At 35.8% G+C, this 24,850-nt stretch overlaps 1 protein-coding gene across 1 annotated transcript; it reads right to left on the reverse strand.

Moving 5' to 3' along the window:
• Nucleotides 1-18,328: 18,328 nt before the first annotated feature.
• LOC113280907 (cellulose synthase-like protein E6) lies at nt 18,329-24,108 on the reverse strand. The gene is made up of 8 exons (XM_026529515.1): nt 23,400-24,108; nt 22,206-22,346; nt 21,971-22,099; nt 21,663-21,875; nt 20,945-21,074; nt 20,419-20,510; nt 19,245-19,604; nt 18,329-19,116 (listed from the first exon to the last, which is right to left on the reverse strand). The coding sequence occupies exons 1-8, from the start codon at nt 23,988-23,990 to the stop codon at nt 18,520-18,522; spliced, it is 2,253 nt and encodes a 750-aa protein (XP_026385300.1). The 5' UTR covers nt 23,991-24,108; the 3' UTR covers nt 18,329-18,519.
• Between the last annotated feature and the right edge of the window lie 742 nt (nt 24,109-24,850).

Consider the following 24,850-nt stretch of genomic DNA (forward strand, 5'->3'; position numbering starts at 1 on the left):
TTGAAAAAATGATTGAACCATGTAGTTTATCTAGTAATTCATCCACAATAGGTATAAGAAACTTATCCTTAATAATGATGTTGTTGAGCTTCCTATAATCCACAAAAAATCTCCATGAATTATCTTTCTTTCTCACTAGAAGTATGGGGGATGAAAATGGGCTGTGGCTAGGCTGAATTATCCCAGTTTGAAGCATTTCCTTAACCAATTGCTCAACTACTCCTTTCTGCACATAAGGACATTTCTAAGCCCTCTGGATGACAGGTGATGAGTTGGGTTGCAAAGGAATTGTATGATCCAAACTTCTCTTAGGTGGAAGAGTGGAAGGTTCTTGAAATATATCAGGAAAATCTTGTAATAGTGGCAGTAAAATGTCAGGAGTTTTAGGGGGTCTTGAGGTTGTAGTGATGGAGAATAGTTGAGATACTATACCATGTGAATCTTTGAGAAAAAAAAATTGACTGCCTCTCCACTCATCATCAGGAATGAATGTTTTGGAGTAGTGTCTTGTAATGTAATATGCTGGTTCTTGTATTGAAAAGAAATACTGAGTTTGGAAAAATTGAAAGTCACATCACCTAGTTTGCTTAGCCAATCTGCTCCAAGTACTATGTCACAACCCCCTAGTGATAAAAGTCTTAAGTTCTCCATAAACTGGTTCCCTTGCATGCTCCATTGTAGCTTAGAACAAATACATGAACTTGATGTTTGCTCCCCATTTGCAACAGTGACCATCAAAGGTGAAGTTGGTGTGATGGAGCACTTGAATGAAGAAACCAAAGTACTGTCAATGAAACTAGTGGTGCTACCTGTGTCAATAAGTACAGAAACAATCTTCTTGTTGATGATACCAAGAATTTTGATTTTATCACCAGTGGCTGAGCCAGTGAGAGCATGGAGATAGACTTCAACATCAGATTGGACTGGAGATTCAGGTGCCTCAACAAAAAGTTCCTCCTCTTCCTCAGTGTCCTGTGATTCGGTAGACTCCATGTGTAACATGTAGAGTTTTGTTTACCCTTACAGAAATGGCCAGGTTTGTATACTACATCACAATTATAACAGAGCCCTTGAGCTCTTCTCTTATCCATTTCCTCCTGAGATACTCTTTTAGATGATAGGAGTTGTAGTGGTAGACTTTGGTGTAGGTGTGAAAAAAGATTTTGGGGTTGAAGGGATAGATTTAGGTGAAGTGATAATTTGTTTAGGAGGTAAGGGACTAGGAGAGTATGGCCTCTGTGAGTTGGAATAGGTAGTGAATGATCTGTTAAATGGTTTAGGTGTTGCATTGGTTAACTGAAGCTTTTGTTCTTGTAATATAGCCAGTGAAAAAGCATCAGCTAGAGTTTGTGGGTGAAACATAGACATAGATTTGTCAATATCATCCTTCAAGCCACTGAGAAAACTCATAACTAAATATGATTCACTCAAAGAAGGGTCCATGCACAGCATCAATGCTTTGAGTGACTCAAAATCCTCATAGTATTCATCTACAAAAGAGGTTTGGACTATTTTATTGAAGCTACCAACAAAATTTTCCTCTACGAGATTTTCGAATCTAGCACATAAATGAAGAGATAAATCCTGCCATGTAATTCTATTGCGATTAACTTGGAAATTTAGAAACCATTTCTCATCCTTACCTTCCAGATAGATTGCAGCTATATCTACCTTTCTGTGTTCTTTAATATTATTAAGTTGAAAATAGCGTTCACTTTTCTGAATCCAACCTCTGGGGTTATCTAGATCAAATCTTAGAAAATCGAGCTTAGGGATGCGATGGAGGTGATTAATAAATTTAGAATGATGTTGTTGAGAATAACTTTGGTGTTCATCATCCTGGTGATGAGAACCACCTGAATCGTCAGTACGATGGTCATTGTCGGGTTTTCAGAGTAACTGAATCAGACTTCGATTATTTTCTTGTAAAGTTTCTGTTAGAGGATAGCTCGGTAAACCTCGCATGCTTTGCTATATCAAGCATGTTTGTCAATGTTAGTGATCAAAACTATAAAGTCTTGATTTCTAGCATATTAGCTAAGTCTCGGACTAGGATAGGAAAAGTGTAGTTGATCTCCAGGACTTCATGGTGATTCAACGACAACGACGAAGATCTACACCAAGGAACCGTGGAACTTCATCAACAAAAAGGTATGTGAAGACTTGAACTTATCTATCACTCGAAAGTCTATCTATTCTTCTCCTACTTCTTATGAGACGAAAGTCGTATGCTATATATACTAGATCATATACACTTGATATTTCGAGCTGAGTATTCATTGCTTATCTTTTACTCGAAATCATGGGTTGGTAAAGCGTTTCGCTTTGATCAGGTTTATCTTCACCTAGTGAAGAAAGTCATGAAAGTTTCAATCACTTAGGAAATTGCTCTGACGAGAAAGGTCTGTTGTTCTTCACGACTGAATATCGCCCTCTGAGAATATTTCAATGATTGAAATGATAGTTTAGATTATATAACCATGTATTCCTTGAACCGGAGTTTTCGAACTTTGTTGATCAATAGAAATCGGTAGGTTTGTGGAATTGGCTTGCCAAGTCCGCAGACCCAGTCCGCAGACTCAGTCCGTGAACTGACGGAAGTTCTCGACCGAGAATTTCTGCTGGGATTTCCAAAACTCGTTTGTGTGCTAAGTCCGCGAACCTAGTCCGCGAACTGGTGGAAGTTCTCGACCCGAGAATTTCTGCTGAGTTTGGAAAACTCAACCGATTAACTTAAGTCCGCGAAATTGTTTGTGAGCTTAAGAGGTTATGATCTAAAGATGTGCTCTGAACATGAAATTTTAATTATTAAGGAATGTTTTATGCAAACCGTGGCTATAATGTTCATGAGCCGATTCTAATCGAATTGAATCATCTTTGTTTCAATTGTGTCTTGTGTAGTTACATAAGATCTCATAGCAATTGAACAACTCTTAACTAGTTCATTTGAGTCAATTGAACTAGTTATGGTGAAGAAGAACATGATTAATATGAGATGCTCATATGGTTGACGTTTTGGGTTATCATGTTGAACCAACATACGTGTACTCGTTTGGGCATGGTTTTTCTCAAACCCAGTAAACATGTACCCAAGTGTGTGTGACAAGGTATGTCTTTCGATCTAACGGTTGAGAGATATTGGCTTGAATCTAAATCAGGTTTTCATCTAACGGTGAATCGAGTTTGCTTTGTACTTAAGGCAAAACTCTGATTTGAAGGCTATATAAAGGAGACATTTAGCATTGAGCAAACCTAATCCCCACACGTCTGTGTGCTACTAGTGCTCTCGCTAGAGTCGATCTCCATTAACTCTTGAGTTTCTTCTCTAAACTCGAGTTAACGACTTAAAGACTTCATTGGACCGATACTAATTTTATCGTAGTTGTGTGATCTAATCTTGAATCTTCTATCGTACGAGTACAATCGATTGATTGGATTGAGATCGTGAGAGTTCTCCGATAGGCAATATAAATAAGTCACAAACATCTTCGTCTCACTGTTTGTGATTCCTCGACAATCCGCTTGTGTAGTCAGGAAGGATTGTATAGAGGTGATTGATTAATGTAGGCTGTTCTTCGGGAATATAAGTCCGGATTATCAATTGGTTCCTGTTACCTTGATTTTATATCTAAAGACGGAACAAAACCTAGGGTTTATCTGCGGGAGACAGATTTATCCTTTCGATAGACTTTTCTGTGTGAGACAGATTCGTTTATTATCAAGTCTGTGATTTTGGGTTGCAGCAACTCTTTGTTGTGGGTGAAATCAACAAAGGGAATCAAGTACGCAGTGTCCTGCTGGGATTAGAGGCGTATGAGTACAAATGTACCTTGTATCAGTGGGAGATTGGTAGGGATTCAACTAGAGATCAGTCTGAAGTTAGCTTGGAGTAGGCTAGTGTCTGTAGCGGCTTAATACAGTGTGTATTCAATCTGAACTAGGTTCCTGGCTCAAGAAGTATGCAAGCAATATGTTAATGTTAACACAAGTATGTTGAATAAAGTTTCGGGATCGGGTACTGAAATTTTCTCTCGAAAACGGGTCATTCCTCAGTTTGAGAATCCTGATGATCCCTAGAAAACCAGATCCATCATTACATAAGTCAATATAGACGGGACACTTTCGGATCCAATGTCCGATCTATCTCTTCAAATCGCAACTTAGAGCATTCATTAGTCAAGAAAGTGGAACTAAAGAGCGACGAAGACCGCATCATTTACTAAGATGGTAATCTCATTATTTCCTACTCTAGCAAAACCACCCATCAGAGCGATTTTTAACCATTGGTCATTAAGGATATGTATTTTATACCTATAATTGGTGTTATATTACTGATTAGTACTCAGGAAGTTTCGATCAACAGGATAAAAGAATAAATTCTTCTTTTGTTTTAGAAAAATTTTATGAAGAAAAAGAATTTCATCTTATTCTCTTACGTATTATAGATATAGAAAAATTCAAATATATAAAATTCGAGGGTTCAATATGACTATTTTCACTTCGGCCAACACACAAGATGAGACTTTATCATCATGGAGCGACTTCTTTCAACAAGATGTGTCATTATACCTCGAGAAGTAGAAAGAATAACAATACCCATTCCTCCTAAAATCCTAGGAATTCGTTGAGAGTTGGAATAGATTCGTAGATCCAAACATATATCACATCCTAAATTCAGTATGGAAGTGAGATAGATAGATTGTTTCCAATTAGGAATTGAGGTTCCTAAAAATAGGAGGGGTTTTTCTGCATTTGCGGTTTCCTCATTAACAAAACTTCTGGTGTCTGTGTTATTTCTTTTCCGCATTATATTTTATATAATATAAATAATACAGGTTGTGCGTTCGTGATCATCAACTTCTCTAATCCAACTTTTGGTTGTTGATTGTAGTTGATTGATCCTTGGACATTGGTCTTTGGTACCGTCCAAGTTATCTCTCATTGATAAAGACTCGCTATTGATTTTAGCTTGAGTGGAAATCAAATCGAGAGATTGAGATAATTACTCCTTGAGATACTTTTTATCTAGATTGAGTCTGACTGTCTAGTTGATTTTCTAGCAAAGTATTTCGGAGTTAGTTCATACAGATTGCTAAGCGAAATATTGGGTGGTGTTGTTATACCCCCACTTTTTCAATTGGTATCAGAGCAGGCAAACACGTTAAAGACCTCATCAGTCTGTGTTTGTAGCGATCTGACTCTATGGACAGAGGGGCTATCTCTATTAACGTACCACCAGTCTTCGATGGCTCAAATTACTTATGGTGGAAAATTGTTATGCGAGATTTTCTTAAATCGCGTGATTTTCTATCGTGGATATATGTAGTCAATGGCTATGATGCGCCAGTTGTTGCAGCCGGAAACGGAACTGTTCCCAAGAATATTGGTGAATATAATGCTGCCGAGATTCTTGCTGCAAAGAAGAATTCTGAAGGGCTGAATGCTATCATACATTCCATTGCCCCATGTCTTCAACACCATCCGTCTAATTGCACTAGGTCTAAATATTCTTGGGATATCTCAGAAACCGTATTTGAAGGAAACTCCGGTGAAAAGGAAGCTAGGCTTCAAAACCTTAATTCCGATTGGGAGAACCTTCGTATGGCAGATGAAGAAACATTTGATGAGTTTAATCACAAAGTGTCTGAAATTGTTAATGCATCTTTTGCATTGGGTAAGACTATTCCTGAAAAGGACATTGTGATGAAAATTCTCAGATCGCTGTCATCCAGATACGAGTCTAAGAAGCATGCCATCGTTGAGTGGAATAACCTTAATAATCTCTCCAGAAACACCTTGGTTGGGAAGCTAAAGATCTTTGATCATGAGCATACATCCAAAGTCGGTAAGGATGTTGCCTTTAAAGCACAGAAGAGCACTAAATTACTTGCCAAAGGTAAAAGTGTTCATGTCTCGGAGGATGATCAGTCTGAGAATGATTTTTCAGATGAAGACCTTGACAAGTCTGTCTCCTTGATCATAAGACAGTTTAGGGATCTTCTGTTGAAGAGAAGTAAACGGTTTTCAAGAGACAAACCTAGGTCACCAGACAAACCTCACGATCACGTACCTCCTAAAAACAGGGATGCTGACGAGGCTGATGACAAGGACATGCCTCAGTGCTTTAACTGTAAGGGGTTTGGCCATTTTGCAAACGAATTACCTAATCGCATAAAATACACTGGGAACAAAGGTCTAGCTGTAACACTTGGTGAAATGTCTGAAACCTATGATTCCGATGAAGATAGGAAATCAAGTGTAGGGCTTCTTGGTGAAAACATCGATTTTGATACTTGTAGCAATACATATATCAACTTCAATGGGTTCAGGGAAGAAGGAAACCCAATCAAGATAGAATATTCGATTGATTTATCCTATGGAAACTATGATCGTGATGTTTCAGGATCTACTATATGTTTAGCCTCCGTCGCACCACAGATACCTGAATATTATCCAAGATTGATGTGCTCGTTTTGTTTGATGAAGGGTCACGAACTATCAAGATGTTACAAGTACAAGCATCAAATGAGGCACGCTAACAAACTTCAACGAAGAGCAGATCGATTAGCAAGAAAGTTGGAACTTGCTCAAAAGACCGCCAAGGTACGTAGGATCTTATCTTCTTCAAAGAAGTTGGTTTCCAGGTATAAAATTAGACCATTTGAAAAGAAAGTATGAACAAATCCTTTTTATAGACAGAAGCCTGAAGATTCCTCTCTTAAGGAAAGTGGTGGACAAATTGTTGTTCACCACAACACAAATTAATTGTGTTGTTGTGCAAATCTTGTCTCATGTGCCTGATCAAAAGAGACAAGATCGCAAACGTGCAGGCTTGTGGAAAAGTGGTTCTTTAGGGTTTTTTTTTTGTCTATCAAACAAAAGAAAGGGTTATTATCGACAATTCTACTCTTTATAGGGTTTAGAGTTGAACGACCACGAACCTGTTTATAGGTTTCGAACCCTACATTCCTTTTTCCTTCTTGATATCCTTTTTATCTCTAGACCTGATGAGATTTGGAATTCCATCCACAAAAATCAGTTGGTTATAACTGTTCTCAAAACATGTCTATGGAGATAAGTGATGTCAACATGATTGTTAAGCCATCAATCAAGGAAAAAGAAAAATCTCCTGTAACTCCGTCCCGAAAAAGAAAAAGGAGGAATACAAGAAATCCAAAGGCAGTGTCTTCTAACTCTCAGAAGTTTTCCGATGTTCTTGATGAGTTAAAAGAAGTAAGAAAGGAGATTCGTGAAATAAAGGCTTTTGTATCAAAGTCCTAAAAAATTCAGAGAGCCCTGGTACGACATAGTCAGCCAAGACAGTTCGTTGATATAAACTCCTATCTTCGTGAACCGTATGTTCCAATGGTTGTTGACAACAAGGAGTTTGGGAATGATGTTGAATTTCTCAAAGGCATTGTCTCCTAGTATGTCTTCTTTTTGGATTAGTTGGAAGAATAACTAGTGGTTTGGATAGCGATGATTGTGACTACACATAGCTATTTTTGTTTTCATCTTCTTATGTTATTTTTTAGGTTTATTGGTTTTAAATTCTAAAAGTATTCGGAGGATGATGATTATTGCAGTATTTTCTTGGTTTGCTATATTGCAATATTTTTATGGGATATGTATTGTTTGCGTCCGTGAACTTGAAGGTCCCATATTGCGGTCAAAAGTAAAGTCGTCCATGAATTGGTATTCGTATTGATGAAAGGACGAATGGACTTTTGACATATACAAAAGCTATGCCTATGCAATCATGTATTTGATGGAAAATAGGATTAAATCTTTTGTATGACAAGGATAAAGTCTATTATGTTGTTATGCATATAATGATGCAAAGATAAAATAGATCCTTGTATGTTATCCACGGTATTGATCTTCATTGATCCATCTTGCTATGTTTTACCGTGAAGGCTCCATTGTGTGTCTTATGTTGAGCACCTTACAACTAAGTCGATTAACCTTGGCTTTGTTGGTTGTTCCGTAAGATGCTATATGTTGAGCATTATGAACTAAATTAATCACCCTTGGTTATTTAGTTTTGTACTCCATAAGTCTTCTTTCTTATGTTGAGTACATGTACGGTTAAGTTTGTCATGTCTTATGATAATCTTAGTCGGGGTTCCATAATCTCTTATTTGAGCCCAAAATAATTAAATTGATTACCTCGGTGATTAGTTTGGTTATTTGTTTGTATTCCGATTAGATTAATTATAGGTTCTCTTGTAATTAATCTAATTGAGTTTTCATATATTCCACAAGTTCTTGTGTTGAGTATATGAACGGCTGCACTATCATGTTTTATTGGTTAATGTAGTCACGTATTCCGTAAGGTTTTCCTTATGTTGAGTACTTGAACGGTTAAGTTAGTTACCTCCATATGATTAACTTAGTCGTAGCATGTTGCTCCGTGAGTTTACTTATGTTGAGCACTTTCAATTAAATTGATCACTTTTGTGGTTTTGATTTAATTGCGTATTCCAATTAGAATATTCATGGGTTTACTTGTGAGTATTTTGGTTGAGTTTTGGATATAAAAAATCATTCACATGGTTTTTGGTTTCCAAATAAAAATCCTTCTTTTCTTTCGAAATTAAGGTCGCTCTTGTTGTTCCTTTGGGAATGGCATCAAATGGCGGAGAGTTCTTTTGAACTTGTGCTTAATGGTAATATCTTGCGAGGAGTACGGATGTGGAATTTTATAGGGGTTATCTTGCATCTTAAAACTCCTTGATGAATGTTGTTAGCTTCGGCTATAAGATTATATCTAAATTAAGATGATATGTTGTCTTTATTTTGGTCATGAAATGTCTCTTGTGAAAATTTCATTATGAACCGTTCTTGTACCTTTGCCAATTTTATTGACAAAAAGGGGGAGAAATATTGTAGGTCACACTACAAATACATATGGTTTTCGGATCATTATGTAAGAGGGAGTGGTTTCCATGATCGAGATGGAGTATTGACTAAGGGGGAGTGAAATATATCACCATAGTATTATTGTTAAAGTCGTGATGGAATTGGACTTTGATGTTCATAATAATACTATGACACTGTATAATAATGATCGAGAATATCGATTTCTCTCATTGTTATAGCTACGGATCTTCAAAAACGGTGATACTAAACTTACAACCTTTGGGATCATTGGAGTACTTGGAAGGACGAAGATTTCAAGAAACGTTGAAGATTGGACTATGGAATAGGAGCCACTAAAGTTTATCTTTTTTGTATTCCATATGTATTAATAGTTTTGTCACTAAAATTGACAAAGGGGGAGATTGTTAGAGCATAGCTCGGTCAACCTCGCATGCGTTGCTATATCAAGCATGTTTGTCAATGTTAGTGACCAAAACTATAAATTCTTGATTTCTAGCCTATTAGCTAAGTCTCGGACTAGGATAGGAAAAGTGTAGTTGAGCTCAAGGACTTCATGGTGATTCAACGACAACGACGAAGATCTACACCAAGGAACCGTGGAACTTCATCAACAAAAAGGTATGTGAAGACTTGAACTTATCTATCACTCGAAAGTATATCTATTCTTCTCCTGCTTCTTATGAGACAAAAGTCGTATGCTATATAGACTAGATCATATACACTTGATATTTCAAGCTGAGTATTCATTGCTTATCTTTTACTCGAAATCATGTGTTGGTAAAGAGTTTCGCTTTGATCAGGTTTATCTTCACCTAGTGACGAAAGTCATGAAAGTTTCAATCACTTTGGAAATTGCTCTGACGAGAAAGGTTTGTTGTTCTTCACGACTGAATATCTCCCTCTGAGAATGTTTCAATGATTGAAATGAGAGTTTAGATTATATAACAATGTATTCCTTGAACTGAAGTTTTCGAACTTTGTCGATCAAGAGAAATCGGTACGATTGTGGAATTGGCTTGCCAAGTCCGCGAACTCACGGAAGTTCTCGACCGAGAATTTCTGCTGGGATTTCTAAAACTCGTTTGCGTGCTAAGTCCGCGAACTGGCAGAAGTTCTCGACCCGATAATTTCTGCTGAGTTTGGAAAACTCAACCGATTAACTTAAGTCCGCGAACTTGTTTTTGAGCTTAAGAGGTTATGATCTAAAGATGTGCTCTGAACATGAAACATTAATTATTAAGGAATGTTTTATGCAAACCGTGGCTATAATTTTCATGAGCCGATTCTAATCGAATCAAATCATCTTTGTTTCAATTGTGTCTTGTGTAGCTACATAAGATCTCGTAGCAATTGAACAACTCTTAACTAGTTCATTTGAGTCAATTGAACTAGTTATGGTGAAGAAGAACATGATTAATATGAGATGCTCATATGGTTGACCTTTTGGGTTATCATGTTGAACCAACATATGTGTACTCGTTTGGGCATGGTTTTCTCAAACCCAGTAAACGTGTACCAAGTGTGTGTGACAGGCTATGTATTTCGATCTAACGTTTGATAGATATTGGCTTGAATCTAAATCAGATTTTCATCTAACGGTGAATAGAGTTTTCTTTGTACCTAAGGCAAAACCCTGATTTGAAGGCTATATAAAGGAGACATCTAGCATTGAGCAAACCTAATCCCCACCCGTCTGTGTGCTACTAGTGCTCTCGCTAGAGTCGATCTCCATTAACTCTTAAGTTTCTTCTCTAAACTCGAGCTAACGACTTAAAGACTTCGTTGGGATTGTGAAGTCAGGCCGATACTGCCTTTATCATAGTTGTCTGATCTGATCTTGCATCTTCTATCGTACGAGTACAATCGATTTATTGGCTTGAGATCGTGAGAGTTATCCGATACGCAAGATAAAGAAGTCACAAACATCTTCGTCTCACTGTTTGTGATTCCTCGACAATCCGCTTGTGTAGTCAGGAAGGATTGTAGAGAGGTGATTGATAAATCTAGGTTGTTCTTCGGGAATATAAGTCTGGATTATCAATTGGTTCCTGTTATCTTGATTTTATATCTAAAGACGGAACAAAACCTAGGGTTAATCTGTGGGAGACAGATTTATCCTTTCGATAGACTTTTTTGTGTGAGACAGATTCGTTCATTATCAAGTCTGTGATTTTGGGTTGCAGCAACTCTTTGTTGTGGGTGAGATCAGCAAAGGGAATCAAGTACGCAGTGTCCTGCTGGGATCAGAGGCGTAGGAGTACAACTGTACCTTGTATCAGTGGGATATTGGTAGTGGTTCAACTATAGATCAGTCCGGAGTTAGCTTGGAGTAGGATATTGTCTGTAGTGGCTTAATATAGTGTGTATTCAATCTAGACTAGGTCCCTGGGTTTTTCTGCATTTGCGGTTTCCTCGTTAACAAAACTTCTGATGTTTGTGTTATTTCTTTTCCGCATTATATTTTATATAATAGAAATAATACAGGTTGTGCTTTCGTGATCATCAACTTCTCTAATCCAACTTTTGGTTGTTGATTGTAGTTGATTGATCCTTGGACATTGGTCTTTGGTACCGTCCAAGTTATCTCTCTTTGATAAAGACTTGCTATTGATTTTAGCTTGAGTAGAAATTAAATCAAGAGATTGAGATAATAAATCTTTGAGATACTTTTTATCTAGATTGAGTCTGACTGTCTAGTTGATTCTCTAGCAAAGTATTTCGGAGTTAGTCCATACAAATTGCTAAGCGAAATATTGGGTGGTATTGTTAGACCCCCACTTTTTCAGTTTCCTTGAAGCTAGCCTTTACATTATCAATCTGTTGAGTAAGATCTGTGGAAAGGTTTTTGAATTCAGATCGGAGTTGACTGATAGCGTCTTCATTAGCTGTTGTTTTATCAGCAAGGTCTTTGATCGTCATTGGAAAAAAAAATTAGTGGATAGAACGGCTCTAATACCAATTGTTGTGATTATACAACAATATAACAAACATATGGGTAGTATTTGAGGATAAATGGTGATTAAACACCTTTTGAATCAAAGATCCAAGCCAATTTTCCGTGCTAAGAAGCGTAGCCAAGGGAAGAACAATTTCATTAAATTTAAGATAAGATCCAACAAATCCTTCTTACAGCTTAAATAACCAATAATTGGGTCTAACCCTACTGAATAGATGACACACATGTGTCTGCAATCAAACGGCTACTAACATCCAATAACATAAATGCTAAATACACCCCTTTAACTACTGAAGGCAGACTAAACTGGTAGCCCCTACTATGCACATTGTGACACATCCGTAGATTTAAGGTTCCTCTAAATATTCTAGCTTTGTAATGAATCATAAAAATTAAAATTAAAATCAAAGTCTATATAGTTATTAATGAATTATGAAAAACACCAGAAAAGGAATATGACAAGAGGCGATATGTAAAGGTCTAAGCATATTTCATAAGATCGATTCAATTGTAAAATTGGAACAATTTGTATTGAAATCAATTTATGTAAATCTCCAAGAATACCCAATATATTTTTTGGGTTTATTCAATTTCATATTTTTTATCAACCGATTTCACCAAATTTCCTTGAAGCTCGCTCAAATTTGATCGTCGTCAATAAATAACACATTATCCCGACAAATAATCCAAATTGAATAAACTAGAGTGGAATAACAATGAGATAATGTAGGAAATTTATGGTGAAATTGCGGGATTACCGGGATAAATAATGATATCAACTTTGAACGAATTCGTGTAAAATTGAAGAAACTGAAAATTGAATCATTTTGACTTGAGGATATTGCATGAGTTTGGATAATCATATTCATAGGTTGAAACTTTAGTTCTAATTTAGATTGGAAGCAATTCATAATTTTCTTATAAAATTTTTTAATCGAATTCGAGCCAATTATGATGAACCGAAAACAAAATTGAAAATAAATTAGGGAGCGAACCCATTTTCACATTATTATAAATTAAGTTTATAATTTATATTTTTAGTTACAAAGATCATGTTACAATATTGTATATATATATATATATATATATATATATATATATATATATATATATATATTGTTGTAATTTAGTTTAACTATAAACTTTATAGTTTCTTCGATCTCACTCTCACTCGGTCTCAAGGATACTTTGGAACTTACATTAATTTTTCTAACTATAAACTTTGGTCGGTCTTAATGCTTAACATTTTCACCTTGTATGTCAAGCATGCAGAGTAGTTAGAACAATTCTTTGTTATGTAATGAAGCATATGATTATCTATGCCTTAAACAGGTAGCTAATGCATGCTAAGGAGTGACATACTTTCCTGAGGTTGAGTCACCAATATGACACGTGATTATATCACATCTTTGAGGAAGCTACAACTTCTTGATTAAAAAAAATAGGTTTATATACCTAGGGATTTATATACAATTATGAGGTGGATTTGAAGCCTTCATTTCTATGTATTTGGTTTAATCTTGTTTTGTTAGTATAGTCATGCATCTTGGTCATCCGGCTACCTATTAGTTCAAAATTATTATTCGTCTGGCATTTTGGATTCAGTCCTAAATAACTTACTATGCATAATTTCATAATAAAATCCACTTTTGTTAATGGAATCATACTTATATTGATGTAATTTTGTTTTTTTCTTTCAAAAAGTAAGGTGATGCATTTATATCATCTAGATGTTCTAGCGATAAACTCGCCAAGACAAATTTTGTTTCAAAAGAAGAAACTTTTTAAACGATATGATGCTCTAGCGATAAACTCGCCAAGACAAATTTTAATTGTTTCAAAAGAAAAAACTTTAAAACTCTAATATCTTTGCGCACTTAATTAATAAACCATGAAACTTGGTAGTTATCATATCTTGGTGGCTGAAAGCTACTAACTACACTAACAAACTAATGTCTTGGTACAATGTCTACCAAAAGATTGACTTGGCGGCTACACATGGTGTCTTGAAGTATTTACCTTCTAGTGTACTTTGTAGTTTTCAAACTCTTGTGGCTGAAAGCTACTAACAACGCCAATAATTTGATGGTTGGTTGAGGTGTCTACCAACAGGTTGTTTCGTGGGTAAGATGAGTGGCAAAAGATATGTACCTTTTAGGGTATGTTTTGGTTGCCCAAACATGATGGTTGGAGGCTAATAACAACAAATACTATATTTCGGTTGTTAAGTTGTTTATGTTAAAGCCTTCCACACACTATCGTTGCTGGAAAACTGGTGGTTCGACATTTCCGCCCACCAGAGTTGTTTTTAGTTACAAACAATTGTTGCTGAAGAATTCCACCAATTGTAGTTGGTAAGAAAATAGTCGCTAAAGCCAAGTTTTCTTGTAGTGGGTTTTGGTCTAGCAGCCTACGACACGTGTTGTACACCCACGATGAGAAATGTGAGTAAGTCGCGCAAGCGGTTGAGGAAGTTAGCAAAGTAGTGGATAGATAATCAACCAAGTATCCGCATGACATGGAACTGGTTTAACCATGATTTCTCACTTTTCCACTCTTTCACTGCAGCAACCGTCACACTTACTGGGATTAATGTGTCTACTATTCTTGCAATATGAATAAGTTTCTGAATCCACGATTGAACAACAATAATTTCGATCGACCAACAAGAAATTATCACTCAATCGATCAGAACTTATCCCATCTGAACTCAACAGTTAATCAACTTGTAGAAATCATCAACACATACACAATCCTTGATCATCATTAATCTTACACACTTCTCAGCTTCCCTCCTACAGATTGACCCTCATCCCTCTTTGCGGCCGAATTGAATTTGGAATGGCCATTATTTTGGTTTAGGTCGGAGTCCTACAAATTGATCACTCTAACTCAAAGCACTCCCGTGCATTACATCTTTTTGAAAAAGGTTTAGGCAATTTGCTCAGTCGAGGAGTCTCCGCCCGCACGCTCGAGTCTCCGCTTTCCTAAAAATACAGCAAACCGTTTTCACCCACCAACACTTGGTAAATTAAGATCTCGATGGTTTGGACCATACTTTGTCAAAAGAAAATTCCTCATGGGGCAGTCGATCTTGAAAATCCAAAGAATTGAGAAACTTTCAAGGTTAATGGTCGACGGTTAAAACCATTTTTGGATTTACCCAATCATGCAATAGAATAATCAGAACTGAAGTACGCTGTCTATCAGGATTAATATTATCAAGTATCGACTTCTGGCTGAAGACACTAAACTTAGCGCTCTATGGAAGGCAATTCGAATTTTTGGTTATGTTGATGAAGTCCCTTTGGAGGACCCAATTGTTATTTTACATTAGTAAATTTTTGTTTTTATTTTCTGTCTTATTCTCCGTCGAAGGATTGTTACGCTTCATCCAAGTACTATCTTTATGACTTACTTCATTATTCCTCATGTTACTTATATTTTTGGTATTGCTCTTTAATTTGAAACATTGAGGACAATGTTAGATTTAAGTTTGGAGGTAAGGGATAAAATTCTAAAGTCACGTAGTATTCGGTTAGCTAAGTTGCATAATTTTTCTCACTGAAAAGAAGGAAATTAGAAATCCTAGAGAATTTGATATTCTAAAAAGACAGTTGAGAGAATATAGATAAATTGACATTTTGGCAAGGCAAATAACCTTTGAGAGGATCATGATGGACCTAACCATCCATGCTGGAGAGACAATTAATCCATAAGGAAATGCCAGAAAAATAGAGAAACCTCATCATGTTAATTACTAGGATACGACTCTCTCTGAAAAACTTATCATCATCAACAAGCGGAGCATCATCAAAATCCATGAAGAAAGTTGAAGACATTCAAGGTTTATAAGCAACAATACAAGGAAGAGCAAAAATTCATAATCAAAGTTGAAGACTTAGTACAAGAGCGAAGAAAATCAAATGATATAAGTTGTTGAAGTTTATGATACCAAGAAATTACAAGTTGTGAAGATCCAAGTTGTAAAATCCTTCTCTCATGCCACGTTAATTTAGTTATGTAATTATTGTATTTTCTTTCAAAAAAAAAAACATTTTGAAGTCAATTGTTCAATAAGGCCATGGAGGAAAATTCTATAAAGAAGTTTGGAGGTGTTATGAGGTTATAAATAGATGCTAGGAGTCAGAGAATAAAAAAAAACTGAGAGTTGGGAAAAATTTTAGAGCTAGAATCGAAGAAATTGAGTGATTCAGAAAAGTTACCTGCTGCTAAGCCAAGAACACGAAGAAAAATAGGTTGTCAGAGACAGTTGCAAAAACCGTTGTTTAATAACCACAAAAATGATGTATCACTTACTATTTAGTTGCAATATGTCGTTTGCAGCTGAACTATTGCAATTGCGTAGTGGCTGAATATCTTTAGCGAATGAAAATCATTGTAAGCTATTTTAATTATTTTTGAATACGATGATTATCAGTTTTTCTTCAATTTCCTATTCATGAGTAGCTAAATTAATTTCTAGGTTTGAGGAGGAAACTACTTTCTGATGTGTGATTTTTAATATTTAATTTTCTTTAGTTATTATTTTTAATTAAGTTTTGATTGCTTAAAATTTTTCTCTTCTTCATATGCTTCATAAAAACTATATTAGGTAGTTTTTAAGCTACTGATATTTTATAAGCAATAGAAAATAGGCTTTAGATTAACGGCGAAATTCATAAAAGAAAGAGTTTTAATGATTTATTCTCCCAGGCATGAGATTGGGCTCGAAATTGTCTTGAGTAATTCTATGAGTAAATTAGAGAAATTAATTATTGAATTTACAAACATCAAAAGTAGTGGAATCCGAAGTTTTCTCCCATTAATTATCTTAGCAATTTTTCTTTAGTGTTACTCTTAATTAGTCTTAAAACCAAATCTTTAAAGAATTTGAGTATCGAATCCCATACATTCTACTGTAAAAACTACATCATCACTACAAGAAAATCTAGATATTGCTACAACATATATTGCCAGACCTTCAATATAGGTGTTGCTAAAGAAAATTTCTAGTCACAGTACTTTTCAGCTGCAACTAAAAGTTATAATTTACTACTGCAAAATGAAACTTTTGCCACACAACTGTAGCAACAATATGAAAAGAGTGTGGCAAAAAAGTATAATCTCTTGCTGCGGCAATAAAGATTGGGTGCAGCAATAGACTTCATGCTACATAGGTTATCGCGACTCTTGTAGGGGTTTATGCCATAACCATTGGGTATTGCAATATATTAAGTTTCTTGTAGTGTCACTAGGACCGTTGGCGGGAAACTAAATCATATTGTTATTTTAGTTTGCGATTAATTAATTTTGATTGACTAACGATGTAGTTATCCTTGATATATCAAACTTATTTATTATATGGTCCTTCTCTTCTAATATATAAGGCCACTCAAGTTTGTATGAGGATTGATTATATTGGATCTAGTTATTCAAGATCTGAAGATATATAACTTTTGAGCAATCAAAGTTAACAGACTTCGTTCTACATGTGTTGAACATTAGTAGGAATCAAGTTGTTTGTTGTGCATGTACTTCGGAGATTTAAATATTGAAGACTAGAAGATTTTTTTTTTTTGGTATTCTGATCTTTGTGATACTTCGTGCAAGCTTGGTTATATGGGATCTAACAAATACTTTATTTTGATAAACATAAAACCGTGGAAAGATCAGAAAAACTGGTTAGTTTCTTTTCCTCGTAGAATTGCTTGACTAGAGCTTGTTGATTGAGATAGATTATTCATATAATCTTTGTTTTGGTATTGATCTTCGACTAAAGGAGTTTTTACATTGATTAGATGGAAAATCCTTTACACTCAACTTTATTTCTGACTATTGTCGGGTTTAGAGGTTTACAGTGAGGTGGTTACTGGAACAAGTAAGTCCTTTACTGTTTCGGGTTACGATCCAAAGGAGTTGAGAGCAGAAGTCTTCACAGCATGTGAAGCGTCTTAAGATAGTGGAATCCATCTTCGGATTCACGTGCTTATGCAAGATTGGTTGTAGGTGCACAAATTAATACTGAAGGAACTAAGTAACTATGAGTAGTTTACTTGGTATGAATTATACGAAATTCCAATAGCCAATTTATATAACGACTTAATTCTGAGAGTACTCAAAACTGGAATAGGTCCAGGGGTTTTCTGCTTTGCGGTTTTCCTTATTCACAAAATCTTATGTGTTGTGTGACTTACTTTACTTTCGCATTATATTGCTTGTCATCATAATTAAAGTAAATACACATGTACATTAATCCACTTGGTAGAAGATCCTATAGTTAGCTCGGTTCCGAACATATAACTATATTCCAGAGTAATATCTTCTTGAAATAATCCTTTGACAGTTATTGTTCATGTAAGATTACACGAGACTTGTCTATTATGAACTGATACAAAAAAATTGTGGTACATACTTGGTATCCTCATCATTTTCAATTGGTTTTAGCACACTAAGGTCATGGCAGTTTCCAAAGTACGCATGTCTGTCTTAGAGTAAAAACATATGCACCGTGAAAGTACTTAGATTCCAGAGATCAAAATATACAACACTCGCCGAAACCAAAATAATGGTGCACATAGATCTAACTATAACTTTCGCGGATTAAGGCTACTAAATAGAAGACCTTTAGAAAGCATACAAAGAGTAGAAATTAAAATGTACAGAAGTCCCATATCAAATCACATGAAAACTGAAGCTAGGTGCACCAAAGTAACACAAAACCCGATTGAGTACACGGTCACTGACGTTGGCATGCGACCTTTATCCATCCTCAAGAACATGGCCTTGTATATCGGTAAGCTCATAATGCTTATATATCCTGAAATGATTATTTGTAGGACCAACGCCAATGAGTGACTGACGCCAAGGCTGGTATTGAGTACTGCTGCTTCAAGATTATTGGACATAACTGTTGCTGTGACTAGTGCTACTACTGTCCTTGCAAGACAGTATAAGTTCAGCAGCGACAGAGTTGTAGGTGGAATAAACATAGGGGATGCGACTGCAAATTCCATCATTTCTTTGTTGTATCTCTTCAATGCTTCTTCATCAATAACTTTGCTAGTGATTTCAAACCCTGATTCAGAAATACCCAATGCTTTTAAAATTGTGACCATAACTGAAAACAGGTAGGAGGATGTTCCTTTCAGCATCCACATCCTTGTTTCGTTCCACCACATCTTGAAGGTCCCTTTAGCCAACATTAGCTCCGCTAAACTAAATACATGAGAGCTAATCCCTAAGAAGATGAAAATTCTAAACCAAGGGTTAGTTACCTGCAAAACAGAAAACAAACCAAACCGAAATTAACTAGAAATAATATAAACCAAGTATCTAATACGACATGATAATGCAACCAAATGCACATCGAGGTATGAACTAAGTGTAAAATTCACCGACAGACCTTTGGAAATAAGGATATCCCGTTCACCATTGCTAGAGGGGGCACGACAGCATAAATGAGCATTGGTAAGCACCAGAGTGCCCACAAATTGTAGAAACTGTAGCACATTATTTGTCCCAGCTTTAGTTTCCCATCTCCAAAAAGATTAGCCAAACTCATAGGACAGTAATCTGAGAGGAAGATCTCAAGCAAGCCAGTTGACCATCTTTTGTGTTGAATGAGGGTGTCGTTGGTGTTAACTGGTGCCAAACCTAGAAAGGCCTTCCTCTCAGGGCTACAAAATATCGAGTTCCACCCCCTTGAATGCAACACTAGCCCAGTGTATACATCCTCAACTGCACTTCCATACATTAGTCCCATCTACGTAGCAAAAACAAGAACAGAAATAAGCGCGTAAGCCACTGACATTCTCGCTTGCATTAACATGACAAGTAGTGGGCACGTACGATGCAGGTCAGCGACATTACTTTTTCTTAATTTTTTCTTCTGTTTCTTAAAAATCGGTACTTTCATTTTATTTTCAAATTTGGTTTATTATTAGGTAAAAATGAAAAAGTGTAAATATCACTTTTAACGAAATCGAGGTAATCACTTGTATTCCAAACTATAATCTATAGATTTTTCTAAATAATTTTATAGTGTATCTAGTGAAGTATTTGATTTGAATATCATATAGGCAACATATAAAAGTTACATAGGCTCTTTTAATTTACCTTTAAATTATAATAGCTCGTTTTTTGGAGAACTATAAATACATTAAAAAGTAAAAATTTGATATTGTTATTTATACTCGTTGCGCAAGTAATTCAAAGAGCTTTCCAAATATATAAAATTCACAAAAATCCGACGTATCATTTGGAAGATACGAAGTTTTGAAATATTTGTCTTCTTTTTTATAAAATGACGTTTCTGTAAATAAACGGTTTCACATATTATTATTTTTAGGTTCATAATCTGTTAATCGTTTCTGTACTTATTTAGATATATATTAACCAAAAAGTCCCTATTCCGTTAAGCATTTTAGTCCTATTCCGTTTGGTGAACCAAAAAATGAGTAAGGATTATCATTTTGGCTTGTTTGCATTAAAGAGGGGGAGATTTTTTAAGAAATAAAATGAAAGATTAATCATAACGGCAGTAGAATATGAATCATAACTAGCAAGGGTATGCATACCTCACTCCCCCATGGTTTGCCTTCCTCGTATGTGCAAGTTGTTACAAGTTTTGCATGAACCTCCAATTCAACCCAGTTCTTACTTCCTCTGACTGCATCACACAGATTTGTTCAAACACTTGTTGATTTCTAAATAATGGTTCATTTAAATACATAAATCTGTTAATATTTGTAAACTCTAGCCACGAAACGATCATTGGTGCACTTTTTACCGAAAATTGGTCATTTGTCCAAATATTTTTAAATCACGGTTCAAATGGACGAGTAAAAAATAATTTGGGTGAAATGGCCAAAAAAAAAAATAGTAAGGATGAAATTAAACTTAAAAAATAGCAAGGATGAAACTGGATATATCCTGTGTAAATTAAAAATAAGAAAAAATATTTGAAAATGGGCACGATGAAACTGATTACATCCTGCCTATTTTTACATTTTTGTCCATTTAAACAGTATCAAAATCTAACTGTCTATTTCACTCAGGAATTGTTGATTTTGGTCTTTTTAACCAATTTTGTGCATTTTTTACCTGATTTGTCTTCTAATTTGATTTTAACATTTGGATCATATTTCCTTCCATTAAGAGACTCCCGACGGTGAATCGTACCAGTTCCAGCGTACATAGGCCCATTGTGTGCATTGGTGCCGAAAAATTCAATCTAAAAAACAAGAAACATGTCACTTAGGGAACAAATGCAGTGGTGCGATCAAAACCAAAGATTAAAGATCAAAAAAAAGACCAAAATTTGGGTTTAGTCCGTGTTGTGACGCAACGGTACATGATTAAAATTTCATCAGGCGGACTTTTAAAGTCCGCCTCATTTTTTTTTTTTGTAAAATTTCATCAGGCGGACTTTAAAAGTCCGCCCCATTCTTTGCAACTTTCATCAGGCGGACTTTAAAAGTCCGCCTCATTCTTTTTTTTTTATTATTTAATTAAAATTTCATCGGGCGTAATTTAAATCTCCGCCCGTTAACAAGCGTACTTTAAATTTACGCCCAGCAACAAGCGTACTTTAAATTTACGCCCGACTATATTAGAATTTGGGATTTGGTCGCGACCATATTTGGTCTGGAATTTGATCTTTGGTTGGGATTTGATCTTTACTCCGTCCCACTGTGTTACGATCTCATCCCAAATTTTTGGTTATACTCGCCCACTGTGGATGCTCTTAGGGAACAAATTCACATAAGAGGCAAAAAAAAAAAAAAAACACATGACATGACTTTGGTTCCTTTTTAAGTACCTCATAAATTCTTTTCACGCCATTTCCGTACAAATCATTATCCGTAATCCCACCAAAGCTCTGCGGGAACTGAACATAGCCGATGCGGTGGCTTTCTTTAGGGTCTAAGAAATAACAGACGGCATGGCGAAGTGCTTGTGAATTATTAGAATACATGTCGCAGTCGACATTGATAACTAACGGGGCATTACTTATCAATGCCGACACTCGGTTCTGCACAAAATAGAAAAGCTTCCCAGTTAGATTAGTAACTAGTAAAATAGAAGTTCAGACAGAATTGTGAATCTTAAAATAGAAGAAGTACGTACCAAGGCGTTTAACGCCCCGGCCTTAAAACGATGGTGGGAAGTAGGTCGTTTTTCTCTGGAGACATATACAAGGGATGGCATTGGATTGCCCTCGTCATCTTTATCGACTCCATTTCCACGCAGCAAAACCTGATCAGACGATATAAAGATGATAGCATGTCAGCTGATTTTTCTTTTCCTGCATTGACGTGTTTCTAGTTTGCGATGAAATGATTAAGAAATCTAAAACACTCACCTCGATTATGCTGGCATGGTCACGAGGGTCGACCTTGGTATCCCACTCCTTGAAGCCCTTGTGCTCATTTCTTGTTTCAATTGGCACATTTCGTATTTGTCCTGCCTTTTCAATCCGCTCTTGCATCTTCTCGAATTTGGCCTGCATCAACAACCGGTTTATGAAACAGTTTCAACAAATCGAAACACAAAAAAGGAAGAAAAAAAATGGAATTATTAGTCAAACATTTTCACAGTCAAACTTGCACAAGGTTACGAACTCACTGAAACGGGTATAAATCCTAACCTAACCAATGTAGTCAATATCCGCCGTATCGGCCGATATATCGGGGATATTTCGGATATCGGTCTTGGAGCGGTAGGATAAGTATTGTATCGGCGATACGATATCTTGGCGATAATATCGTCTAATGTAGTCAATATCGGCCGTATCAGCCGATATATCGGGGATATTTCAAGATATTATTGATGGAACTTTGGATGATTTGCAAAATATTCTTGGTAAAGAAAGTAGACCAGTTGGTAATATAAGTGCATGTAGCTCTCGAAGTAAGTCTACTTACCCAACCGACTCTAAGTACGATGGATATGATACTGATCAATTGATGTTAGAAACTGATTATGAACTACTTGATGGAGCTAATGGAGTTACTGAAGATGATGATATCTATAGTGGCTCGTATGATTTTGAATAAGATTGTAATATCCTTGTTTAATTACCATTTTAGGTAGTAAACTTTAAAGTTGTTGAAGTTACTCTTTTGTTTCTAGTTTGAACTTTGTACTTGTTTAATTACCATTTTAGGCAGTAAACTTTAAAGTTGTTGAAGTTACTCTCCTATTTCTAGTTTGATCTTGTTTATTTATCATTTTAGATAGTAAACTTTAAAGTTATTGAAGTTACTCTTGTGTTTTTGATAAAATTAATGATAGCTATAAAATTATAGTCTCTAAATTTGGAGCCGATATTATACCGATATTTGAACGATAATATCCCCGATATAAAATTGTATCAGTGTATCGGTCCTGATCGAGATAATCGGATATCGGATATTAACTACATTTAACCTAACCAATTACCCTCTCTAACCACCACACATATGATATCACTAGAAGGACAAAATAAAAGTGGCAACTTGGGTATGACACGTAAGTGAGCTATTTCAGATAATAATAAATACAGTTGTTTATGTACCTTAATTTTGTCATATTCCTGCCTGAAACTTTGACCGGAAGGAGAAGAAGTTGATGAAGTGGAGAAGTAAACTTTTGGGGACCTTGGTTCTACATTATATTTCTTACAGAAAGGCAACCAAGATTTGGCAAAAATGGAAGCCAGATAAACGGCGTGAAAAGTCAACTGAGAACCACCATCATCGGAGATATAGTAAGAGAGCTTGTTAACATCATAATCGTAAGACATCAACGACAATAGAGTGTTTGCTACTATGGAAGGCGGCTCTCTGTCTGGATCAGCCGTGCACACTAAGACGTCAATCGGTGGTAGATTTGATTCTGCCAGACGTTCTGGGTATTCGACATGATACGTTGGTGCCCATCTGAATCCTTGCTGTAAGAACCAAGTGACTCCAAACCAGAATTCAGCTAAAGTTATGAGAAACCATAGAACTGGATGATCATAAGCTATATTTGTGACGCGATAGTACAACAAAGAAACTATTCCTGTAAGAAAAACCAGGAAATAGATCTTGTAAAGAAACCGACCGCCCGCTTGACGGGAAGTGAAGAGCCGCTCATCGTCGAGAGATGGTGATATGACCGTCATCTGGAGAGAACTGTAGACACGGAGGAAGGAAGTCAACAGTGTACTAAAATGCCTATGCCTTTCTTCTGTGTTTTAGGGCGGGTAATATTTATATAAGTTGATATGAATAAAGAGGCAAGTGATGAGAGTAGGTATACAAGTTGGTTTAAAATAAAGACTCATTTTCAGAATTTTAGAACGAAAACATAAATGACTCAGCCGTCACATGGGGCATGGGTGTACGAGGGTTTTATGTTAAGATCCCACGGAGAGCACGTTGTTGACTAAACTCTTTCTCTACCACAGCGTGCAAACTAACATTACGTTGCATTAGTTCAATTATCAATTTACACCACAAGGAAAGTCATTTTTTATCCTTGCAAGCTGCAACTTTGCATATTTGGAAGAAATGATTGGACCGTAGAAGTCCTTTGACTCCTTTCCTACGGGGACATTTGATAGGAGGTTGTTGTGGATCCATGACAATCCCCTGCTTGGTAAGTATTAGAACAGTCAAAGAATAGTCAGTTTTGTTTAACACAAAATTGGTTAAAAAGATCAAAATAAACAATTTCTGGTTGAAATGGACAGTTAGATTTTGATACTGTTTAAATGAACAAAAATGTAAATATAGGCAGGATGTAACCAGTTTCATCGTGCCCATTTTCAAATATTTTTTTTATTTTTAATTTACACAGGATGTATCCAGTTTCATCCTTGTTATTTTTTAAAATTTAAGCTAGAATGAAACCAGTTTCATCCTTACTATTTTTTTTTGGCCATTTCACTTAAATTATTTTTTACTCGTCCATTTGAACCGTGATTTAAAAATATTTGGACAAATGACCCTCCGTTTGTTTAACTTGACTATTTTATCGGTG

Source organism: Papaver somniferum, chromosome 1 (genome assembly GCF_003573695.1).
Source record: "Papaver somniferum cultivar HN1 chromosome 1, ASM357369v1, whole genome shotgun sequence".
NCBI lineage: Eukaryota > Viridiplantae > Streptophyta > Magnoliopsida > Ranunculales > Papaveraceae > Papaver > Papaver somniferum.